Source organism: Megalops cyprinoides, chromosome 10 (genome assembly GCF_013368585.1).
Source record: "Megalops cyprinoides isolate fMegCyp1 chromosome 10, fMegCyp1.pri, whole genome shotgun sequence".
Lineage (NCBI taxonomy): Eukaryota > Metazoa > Chordata > Actinopteri > Elopiformes > Megalopidae > Megalops > Megalops cyprinoides.
This window is the reverse complement of record NC_050592.1, coordinates 20538909-20551118: the sequence shown is the minus strand read 5'-3', so window position 1 is coordinate 20551118 and position 12210 is coordinate 20538909. Positions and strand designations below refer to the sequence as shown.

The window sequence follows — 12210 nt, the reverse complement described above, 5'->3', positions numbered from 1 at the left end:
GTCTTGCTATCTGGATATGATGGAGGAATGTTAATCAGTTAATTGGATAATTAAGTAATTAATTGATTGATTGATTCCTTCATTCATTTGCACATTCATTCACTTGTCTCTATTCACGCAAATGCATCATGGTTTCACCTCTGAGGCCAAACACAGAATCTCAGACTGAATGACAGAGGAGGAAAAACCCTCCAGTTGTGACAGCAGTGTGGGCATCCCTCGGGGGAGTGCAGGCGATGGAACCACACCGATATGTGCTGTGCCACTGTTCTGAAAGAGAGAGACGTGTCCCGTTTTGTGTCCTCTTGGGGATGGAGGGCTGAGACAGTTTGTCGGGCAGCTAAGCCCTGATGCCAGGGAATCTGCACGGCTGTCAAGGGCTTTCAGGCCCAAACACCACTGTATCACTCAAACGCAGTCTTACCGGACAAACCACACAAAAAGCCAAAGTGAGGGGATTTGTATTGAGACTGCAATCAATGTATTTTCCTTGCTTGCTCCCCGGTAGCCTAAAAGAATGGTGGTGATCCACGATGTTTGAACAACAATGCAGGTCATAGGACATGAGAATAAGAAAAAAAGACTGCTCTCTCACATTCAAAGATCAAATGGCACACATCAGTACAGAGGAAATACCTGCCTGGGCTGCACCAGGTGCATGGTTAGAGGTGGGGTTAACCAGGACAACAATCAGAGGGTGATTGCAAGTCTTATATTCTTTGGTTTTCCATACTAATGCCTGTGTGAAATCAGGAAAAGTCCAGAGATTTCCCAAACATGGACAAACATCCAGCACATTCCATTAGAACACAGTTTAGCTGTTTACAGGAGCTTATAAGGAGTTTTTTTTTAATTAACAGTGGGTATTTTTGATTGCTTAGTTGCACATGCTGTCTGGATAGTATCTGTAATCCAACAGGGTCCTACGTGTGCATGTCACTTCCCCTGAGAGGCAACAGACACTAATTCAGAATGCTAACACTAGCAGCTGGACCAGGGAAACTACAAGCAAGTAAAAAAAAAAAAAAAAATCACTGTTAATTTTATTTAACTACAGTTAAATTAGAAGCGTTCTTCCATTCACTGCTGATATTCTCAATTTTTCTTTTTCAAAACCTTGAAAATATATATGTTTGTTTTTAAGTTGCATCTCCTGGGAAGTGCTGACCCAATGCATATATTACTTATGGCACTGCGTCTCAGCAACGATTTTCTTTCAAACCCTTTTCGGTTGTCGCCCTTGAAGGTAATTATCTCCCTACTTGCTATCGGCAATTACTAACAAACAAACAAAATGCATGTGAAATCGAGTAGAAGCGAAAAACAAGCTGGCAGTGCTGCACTGCGTGCACGGTCCTCCTTACAGACCGCTGTAAGCAGCAGCAGCAGCTCGGAATGCTGATTCAAACGTTAGCACGTATGACTGGCTGCGGAGAGCGGGCTGTGTTAAGTGCAGATTTACTACCGAGGTGATTACATTTGTAAGCGAACATAAACTCTGGGCTTATGGCATGCACGGGGCATGACTGATATCCAATGCAAGGTGACATCCACAGTGTGAAAGTTATGCATAAATTTAGGTCTCAAGTGAATTGAAGTGCAACGTGCTGTGCCTGTAACTTTAAGTGACAAATTTACAGGAACATTAATTATTTTATTTTATTTTTTTGACTCCTACACAAAATTATGAGTTCAGTGTTTGCTGATATATATGAAAAGTTTGTCAAGGCAACTAATTGCTTTAATTCATTACTGGAAGTTCCTTGAATAAAGACCTGGAGTGCATTACAAATTCCTGGCACAGCTGGCCTCAAAGATGGGATGACACTTACAGCTATAAAATCACAACTTCCCTCGCTTTTACCAGGTGCACTGCCTGGCAGAAAAAAACGGTGTCTCGGACATGTTCAGTAAGGATAGCTCCCATCCATCTGCCAGACCAGAGACACTAAACACCCAATAAAACCAGCAAATAAAGGTAAAAACAAACAAACAAACAAACAAAAAAAAAATCAAACCTGATTAACAAAACAATAGCACTTCACACGTGCACAGAAATGTGGTAACATATGGAGAGTACCTGCAGTGAAGTTCTCAAATGCAAAGAGAAAAGGAGCAGAAATTTGTTTAGGCACCTACAGTGGTTTGAATTACATGCTCGTAATATATTTTTTTACTCCAGCTTCAAAACTGGAAATGTTTTGAGACTCATAAATGGAGCCTTTTCATACTTCATGACCAATAAACATAAGGGAATTTATGCACCTATTGTGTGGGGAACAGTGCTCTCAGGCAGGAACGAAAAGACCTATACAATATAATCTTCCATTTACGGATTGCAATTGTGCTTTTGGATCCGATGAACTCTGGGTAGCACTAAACAGTGTAAAAATGTCCGTCTGCTTTTTGTTTTATGCCCCCCTAGAATACTTCAAGCTGACAGGCTCACATAAGCTGCTGAAAGTTGTATGACTCTAAATGCCATTCATATTTGACAAGTAATCCGTCTGAGTGACACATAGCGGAATTCCATTAGGGACTGTTTTTGACTGTCCCATCTCCCCTAACACAGAGCAGCTCAGTGGGGTGACAAAAGAGGAATGACAAAAGACTTAACCTTAGCTAAACAGTGATGGAGACATTTTCTTTTTTTCCCCTCTTGTTTGAGCAATGTTTCTTTCAATAACACAGCTCTGTGTTTTGAAGGCAAGTGGGGTGGTCCAAAGATCAAACCCAGTGAAAATGTTTCATTGGGAGTCCAACTAAACTGTTTCCTAGCGGTTTTATGTAAATTTCTCCAGAACACCTGGACAAATAATGTCATCCACTGTTAACTACTGGTTATTTCTTCATAGAACACACTAAGGTGCTATTTAAGTTGATTAAAGCATTTGTTTACACTCTTTCACATTCTTCCCTTGCATCTCTCCTTGTGCATATCTTTCCCATTGTTACACTAATCTCATGCTGGGATATCTCCAATGCAATGTGAGCCCCCCCTGCAATTCTTAAATTGTAGGGATAGCTGCAGTTTAAGCAGGACTCCAACCTAAAACTTCTCCATGGCAACTAGGGTTCTCTCTGTTCCTTCCTAGCCATGAAACTTCACCATGGCAACAAGGGTTCTGTCTGTTCCTCAATGAATATGTGACATAAAACTGACACCACCCCACTACTACTAAGGCAGAAACTGCGCCATACTTTTCTGACCAATAGATCAGACACATAATTCTACATACATCATCCTGAGCATGTAAATACCGTTTTAAAATGGTGTTTCAGTTACCTTTGTCAGTCATATTACCAATACAGAACTAGTTATTATTAGCTGTTAGAAAAAATGTATTTTAATCAAAATGCCTGTCCTCACTCAATATTTAAACTCTTTTATCCAAGTTTCTTCCTCTGTGCACTGACAACATTGTATTCATTGAAATAAACAGGATATCACAGCTAACCCAAAGAAAATTACCTCATTCTAGCGATGAAGAGAAATATGAGCTAAAAAATAATTCTGCATTAAGGGCCATAAATCATGCATGACAACAACTTTGTTTTTTTTCCAGAGCCACTGCTGACAAGAGTACAGTAAATCATACACCATATGTAAGAATGGGGTGCCAGATGCACAGTCAAGACATTAGCTAAATATTTTTTTAACACAAAATATTTCTGTTTTGAAAAATTTTAGACCAAAGAACATGTTAGATTTAGCTGAAATCCAGGAATAACATAAGATTTGTGAGTTGTGCTTTACATTCAGCACCCCTTATATTTGGGCCTTATGCTACTGCTAGTGAGTTATGTTAATGAAATACAAATCTAGCCCATCTGCAGTTGATAGAATGACAGGAAGATTTAGACTGTAACACCTCTTAAATAGATTTCATACAATTATGTAAGCATTATGAAAATAGTTGACTGAATAAAATGAAAACTTGGAATATGATAAGAATATGATATCGTATCTGTAAAATTAGCTGAGACACTTATATCATGTCAGGGGCCATAAAACTGGAAATAGGAACATAATACTGTCATAAATCTTACTCTGTGTGCACTGCAACTGCTTACAGACTAGTATCAGGATAGCACATTAAAAAATGAAAGATGGTGTTTTTTTGTTTTGTTTTGTTTTGTCTACTGCACAATTGATATTTGCACATTCTATAAATGTGTTTATATATAGTGTAGATTGTCCTAGGGCATGATGTAATATGAAGACATGATTGTGTATCAACTGAAATACAGAGTCACAGTGACGAATGGTAGGTGTTGCTATGACACAGATTGACCCACTTATGACATTTCGGACATTTTGAATGTAAACTGTGGTGCAAACATGTTATTTCCACCTTTGGCTCTGAGAAAGTGGATAATATTGTGTGGATCAAAGTCAAAATTTTCTTCATGTCTAACTGTGACAAAGACATGAACTCACACCACTGTGTTGGAGTCTGTTCTTTTAAGAAATAGAGAAAAGCGGAAAAAAAAGTACAATAAATCATTAATTCTGGGTCCCTCCCATTTGACTAATTTCAGGTAACTTTATTTATTTATCTATTTATTTATTTATTTATTTCATTTTGGGGAGGTGTGAGAGGGTGATCTCCCGCTGTTTGTTTTAATCGATTTTCTTGTAAGAAGTGATGACAATAAATGCCAGCTATTTTATTTTTAATTAGATGTTTTTCAGGATAATAATATGCACTCATGGTTATACAGATCTCCTAATAAATGCTAATGTAAGCCAGCTTGCCTTTGTTTCAGGTAGTACAGAATATTAATTTTGTTTAGCATATGTCCTTGTCAACACCAACTCACACTTTTTTACTATTACTTACACTATTTTAACATATTGTCCATTTATAGACCTTGATATTTACTGAAGCTCTAACCTGCCTGAATGTTGTAACAGCAATTTCATGCCTAGGATTCAAAACCGAAACCTGATGTCATGCTCCCTGACCACTATGCCACAATACAGACAAGCCTACTATGAGAAAGACCACATTTCACAACAACCATTCTGATAACAGGGCAGTAAATCTTGATATTTTTAAAGATGGGGCTCAGCGGTTCTCTGTGCTCTGACTCAGAACAGCTCTTATCAGACCTTGATATTTGTGAGAATGACACTTTCCTTTTTCATATAATTGTATTACTCCCATCTGAATAAAGCAGGAACTGCTCTCTGCTCCTTCATCTAATGTTCACTTTAGTGCCTCCCCTATACAGAAACACTCCAACAGATAAAAACTCATCAGCTAAAACGGATTCAAAAAGGGTTGGGCGGGGCACCGGGCTTTCCTTCTGCACATCCTGTCTCTTTCATTAAGGACCAACAGACAGAAATAATACTAATGATGAAAAAAGCAAAGAAATATGCATCAAAATCACTCACTCGTCTTTATGTGTATAAAATGGATAGTTCCAACCACACAATCTGATTTGTCAATTTGGTATGATAACAGCATGGCTAGTCATGTGCTTACATATGAATTATTTTAGATGCTTTATTAATCAATCAATAACAATCAGCCATTTACTGAGATAAAAAGTACAGGTGCCTGGTGCAGTTCTCTAGCAGCACCTGAAAAAAGAGCACCACTGTTTGCAAATGTCATCACAGTTACTTCACTAGCTTCAGTTAACCAACGCTACAAAAACTGAACATGTATTGTTCTTAGCCTGCTAGCTACATGCCATGATATTCCTTTGCTGACCACAGCTAACTACATTTCTGAATCTGAAGAATCAGCACTTGAAAATGAACATAAAGGGCATTGTTTAGCAACTGACCATTGCAATCAAGCTCACTTTCGCTTCACTGGGGTATGTAGACCAATAAATCACCTTGTGTGGCCTAAGGATTACCGAGATAATGGGTGAGCAACTTTGATTCTGCATCTCTGCAGTTTCCCAACCAGAGATTTAAAAGTTACTCATTTGGATTTGCTAATATATCACTGATAGCTAGATACGTATGTTATTGTTTCAGTGTTTTATAAATATCAGTTAAGACTAAAACATAAAGAAGCAGGAACATGTCACACAGTGCCAAGAGTAGTGGACAGTAGCGGACTTTTGCAAACAAAACCCATCCTGCCCAAAAGGCACAAGCCAGTTATGTTTCTGCTTTACCGGCTCCTTGTTATTCCATCTCCGGTGGAAATGACACAGCTCAGATTTGATCTGATCACCTTTTTTTGGAAGGGGTCAGGGAAGAACATTGTTGCTTCTCCCATGCAAAAAAATATACACATATTTTTTCCGCTTTTATATTATTCAGGTGCCCTGAGAGAATTTTAAACGGGGCTACACTAAATAAAGCTTAATTGATCGATTGGTTGATTGATTGATAGAGTTGAGCTCTCACCTCTGCAGATGGGGATGGGGAAGTCCCACACCGCGGTGTTTCCCGTGTTTGTGACACAGGTCAGCTGCGGATGCCCGTCCAGGACATACCCGGCCACACAGCTGTACCGGATCTTGTCCCCGACTTGGAAACTTGTTCCATAGAGGACTCCTTTGGGTGGAATGCCCGGATTTCCACAGGAGCTACTCTGTAATTCTGCAATGTAAGAGGAGAGATGGAAACCGCCCAAAATCACTATTATTATATCACCTTTAGTCATCCTCAGCACTGAGAAATTTTTTTCATCAGGTCATACTTGCAGGACTACTGTTTAGTACCACATTTACATCTTGACAGACAACATGGCATTGCAAGACATATCACATTATAGCACAACTACAGATATGCCTTGTCACACAACATAATATCCCAACACATATGTCGCATTGTAACATAATTACATATATGCCATGACTGGTCTGGGCACCTGTCAATCTTTTATGTAATGCAGGGGGAGGTGGGGGCAGAGCTGTGAACAACGTGCTGAGATGCTTTGTTTTGCAAACAACAAAGACCACATTTACTGCCACAGATTCAGTGTGTGGAAATGGACACACCATTTCCATCCGCTTTCTCGGGTCCCTGTACTGATTATGAAAAGCACTACACTTGTTGCTAGGTGCTTTCATAAATTAAATTCTCTGCTGAGATGTGAAAATCTCTAAATCTAACAATGAAAGCACTAAGATGGCAACAGTGAAATGTGATGAAGAATTGCCTCTGTACCGTCTCCATGGCAAGGCAGAAATCGTGTGACATGCACAGCACCATGTCCACACTTATCTGCACAGCTTACAGGGGACATTAGAATAAAAGGCCAGGCTGAGGTCTTCTAATCTTCTTTAATGAGATCCACTAGAGGTGCTCTGTGGACATCAGTGCTCTAGGCAGATTCACCCACAATGCACTGCAGCCCAGCAGAGTGACAAGACGATGAAAAGTATGTAAATATCTGCAGGTACCTGCTTGCCATTTTGTGACGCTCATTTTCTTTAATTATCTCAGTGTTAAGCTTGTAAAACAGGCGTAATTAAGACACAATAATTAAATTGTTATCCTGTATGCCTCTCCTTTAATAACACAAGAGTCATCACTGCTTTACAGATTTATGGAAGGGAATGTGTAAACTGATGTGTGAATATTGTGTTTTCTAATATTGAATGATCATAATTATTTACACTGTAAACTGATTTCTTCTCTGATGTGTCAGGTAAGCTGTGATGTTGTACTACTTTAGAGACTTTGAAGAACTTCATACATTCAACAGACAGGATAATGTGACAACATAATTGTGAGATGAACATAGTTCAGTTTATGCCTTATACAACAAGTGTGTCTTGAAATCATCCTTTTCCATTTCAATCTGCCTGCAGAATGTATCTTTCTGCATTATGTGGATATGTGTGTGTATGTATGTGTGCATGTGTGTGAATGTGTGTGGGAGGAGGGAGGGAGTTTGGTGGGGTTGTGAGTGTTTACAATAATTTGTTTCTGTCTGGATCAGCCATGTCTGTCAGTGAAAATTCCATCATTAACAAGCCGACACAACGAGAGGATCATATCTTAATGGTATTTTTATCCCACCACAGATGCTGTGCCTCCTACTTCCCTGTTTCAACCCTAGATAAGTAAACCTTGTTTCCACTAGTACATATCCTGCTGGAAAACTACCATAGTAACACTAAACATGGCATTTCCACTTATAGCCATGTGTAGAAAGTGGGTTGCACGCATGCTACTCCAGGCACAGTTGCCTACCTAGTACTCAATGTACACTGGATGGAGAGGCAACAGTTACACTGTGTTCAACAGAACATGTATTTATGAAACTGGTGGAGGCAGTAGCATGGCACAATGCCAATAAAATATTGACCAGCTGCAATGCAAAAATGGCTATTGCAAAAATGATACTGGGCTTTTTCTGATTAGTCTAAGCCTAGAAGTCCAGTCCAACTAAAGTGTGTTTCTGCACCTTTCTCGAATTCAATGTGACTTATTCATCTGAACTTTTCCCAAGAACAAGATATGCTTGTGGCTATGAATGTTTTGAAGAACGAATATAATTGCACCCTTTTAAAGTTCTGGTACTACCACAACACATGGTACTACTGTGTTTTCATTGCAGATTTGAAGTAAATCACTGCTGATGATGGAACTGCATTTGTAATCAAACCACACCCAAAAAAGCCCTTCTTAGCTCCACCCACATGCATTTGCTTGGAGGCATAAAGAAGAAAATCACAAGCACAATGCTGAAAAAAAATACAAATTTTGAGTTAATGAACTGTGATAGGTAACTGCAGCATGCACTAAGACCATGATAAAAATAAAGCCCTTTCATTTTACAATGCCTATTCCAGAATACAAAATATACTGTTCTTAATAAAGCCCTTCCAATAACATAACACAGAAGCTAAAGCTAGTAAATGTAAAGTGTGATAAAGATGCGATGGGCTTTTGTGCCAGAAATGTAAGGTATTAGAAAAAGGAGACTAAACTGTGTCGGGGTAATTTATCATCCAGCTCAGAAGTGTACAAGCATGAATTCAGCTCAGCACAACTTTCCTTTAAATTAAAATCCTGACATTTCCAAAGATTTTTTTTGCTTAAAGATCAAACTTCATGCACTTTAAACAGACAGGCGAATGTTAAAATCTGAGGATGTTATGCTCTGTGACCGATATAAAATCTTACGCTATCACCTCACATTCTCAAAAGAAGTGAAGGGGCATGTAATTCGGGTAGTTTTGCTCGGAATGATATTTAATGTGTTTTTGAGCGATGGCAGACTTGTAGAAAAACTGAGCATGCTGAGATTCATTTAGCTCTGTTATACTGAAATCTTGATGATAATGGGATTAATGGCTCTGACCTCCAGCAGACCATGAGAAGAGCACTCTGTACCTGACTTGCCTGCATTTATCTGTTGGAGGGAATAAAGGAGGCTGACAGTCTGAGAAAGAGCAACCTCTGTCCATGTTCCTCCAGGCAAGGAAGCAAACAGTGCAAAGATTTGGCCCAATCTGATGAGCTCCAATCCGTTTCAGGCAGAACTGTGCAGAAGATAGCTGGATTTCGCCGTCAGATATCTCACCCTCCCTGGTGTCCGCTTATCTGCGGAAAGCTACCTTCACACACCATCCATCTCACTACCTGAGAGTTGTTCCCCAACAGCAACTCCAACACTGTGCCCATCCCCTTTCACTGGTACAATACTTCTGTTGGTATTACTTGTAGAAGTTCAGCCAACAAGTAAAAACGCAGAGGGGCCTAGCAGTTTCTTTAACAGACTGAATCTAGCCCTGATCACTTTTGCGCTAATGTGCACTGTTTAAATAATCATTTCTTCTGTTTTTTTTTTCTCTTTAATTGATATACATAGTTATCGTAACTATTCCTTTGATTTTACTGGGGGGAAAAAATAAGACCCATTAAATGTACATACATAGTGCAATATTTTAGGGGTTTGGGGTCAGATCCTAACTTTTACCCATCTATATTCCCCTGTATGAACACTGAAAGCAACAGGGGCACAACAAAAGATCCAACTCTTAGGTGTGAAGGTGTGAATGGAGCGCTGGTTAGATCACCTGATCCTAAACCTGAGGAAGTGGGTAACCTTATGAAAGATACTCAAGTTCTCTGAAATTACAGTTTCAAAACATTGGTTACAAAGTGGAAAATATTTACAAAATTTTCAATATTGTAAGTTGCCCTGGAAAAGGATATCTGCAAACAATAAGCAAGTCCTTCACTGTCTGAGGGCGCATATCCATCAGACTGAAATGTCTAATCGCACCACGTCTGTTAATCACGTCCTAGTTAAACAATGCTGTCTTCAGCCTGACCAGGCTCAGCTGTTAAATTTGTATATACTGTATTTTGTAAATAATGTTCTGCTGTTTTGCTGGGGTAAACACAAAAAACTGATATAAAAATAAAGACAAGAAAAAGCCCCCTAAATTTACACCTAACGTATCTTGGGCTAAGCTTGGTAATGAGAGACCCAGGGGTAACTGAGCTTACAGAGATCAGTGGGCTCTGTGTTTGGATATTGGTCTACAGACCATATCTGGCCATCAAAAAAAAAAAAAAACAGTTGTGTCTTTGACGACAGCATAGCAGCAGCCAGACCATGGCAAAGGAAGAACAATTGGAGCCGGAGAGGGAAAAACAGCACTGAATGAAACAATCACCCTTGTCTGGTTATCACAGTGGCATCAAGCTGTACTTCAAAGGGTGGTTGATGCTTGCTGCGTTCCTCCACCAATTGCTATTATTGCAAGCTGCTGCAAAATACATGTGACTATAAGCAACTTGATAAAAAGTAAAAATGAAGACTGCAAAATTACCAGAAATTGGTCTAATTATAGAAATCCCCCATTCTGGAACTGGAAACAATGCACTGCATCACTCTTCTTATTAAGTGGTACTTACACACACTGGAATGGCATGTAAATTGCTATGTAACCTCTACTCCAGTCCTACAGACCCTTTCCGGTGATTACTTACATTGCCACAGTGGGTGGATGCATAAACACACTGGCTGCAAAAAAATACAGTTCTTGTCAATACAAGGGCCCCGTTTTTCAGTGCTAGCAAATTCCAAGAGTCTTAATGAACTGGCAACTAAACTTTCAGTAAGAGCCTTACTGATTGTTGGAACATCTGCTCCGATTACTTTAATTCTGTAGCCACATAAGACTGAGAATGCTACATGAACTTACTCTGTGTGATCGCATGAAGTTCCAATACCCATACTCATTGATGTCTCGTCAGGGGGTCAATGACCCAACGAAGCAGCCTACCTTTCAGTGGACTGACATATACACTGTATATGGTAAAGAAACCAAGCATGTATATGCAAACAAAAACTTAAAGCATGTGAGATGCTAAATGCCTACAACTACGTTGTTTGCAGCTGTGTGCAGAATATTAAATATAATGATCTTGTTTACAGTTTCTGTGTGCTGAAGATTTAAGCACTGCCCTGTCAGCGACAGGGACACAAGATTGACTTGCACAATGCGTTGTCATGAACAGGTCTAACAACAATATCCTGACAGTAAACTGTGCATGCTGAGTTAGTATTGTCACGGTGTTGCCCAAAATTCTTCTCTTCTACCAAAGCTTTCCAGTCACTCACACTAATGCCACAACAATTATAACTGTTGCTACCAAAGAAGAGCACTGTTTTTAAACCCCGAAAAGTCACAGATAATTTCTGCAATACTAATTATCATTAGTACCATTAGTACAAATGTTACCTTAAATCATTCAAGAAAAACATGAATTTGGTGCTTCTTTGCTAGCTAGCCAGCTAGCCCTATGTGTCACTACAACAGAACAATTTATAGGTGTCTTGTTTTACTTTATTTTGTTTTATGCCGACCTACCTCTCCCTCTTGCATTGTAAAGACAGTCAGGGTCTTATCATATTTTGCAACAGATCTGCACATGCACACTATGTGCTAATTTGATATGTGTGACATAAACTGCAGATGGGTCTATACACTGTCAAATATACTGTATAATTACAACTGTGTAATGATGTGTGCTTTTAGAGCAGCTGTGTGTGTACACAGAACTTCGATCTGTGTAATTACAGTGTAATTGCATCAGGATTACAGGCCACTTTATATGGAAACACTTGCCAAGTCCTGGTTGTTGGTAATGTAGCAAATCTAGTCTATTCACACAGTGAACACATTCCTCATTTCTCTTAGAAATAGTTCATAATGTTCCCTTCATATTTGTCACGGCACCATGAGAAACAGATACATAAAGGAGCT

The 12210-nt window shown here is 39.3% G+C and overlaps 1 protein-coding gene across 1 annotated transcript in view; it reads right to left on the bottom strand.

The window, feature by feature from the left end:
• Positions 1-12210, bottom strand: part of LOC118785020 (CUB and sushi domain-containing protein 3-like) — a 241715-nt gene that overhangs the window by 176608 nt on the left and 52897 nt on the right. The window contains exon 4 of the mRNA XM_036539546.1: positions 6380-6574. Coding sequence (XP_036395439.1) covers positions 6380-6574 — 195 coding nt within the window. The remainder of the gene's footprint in view (positions 1-6379; positions 6575-12210) is intronic.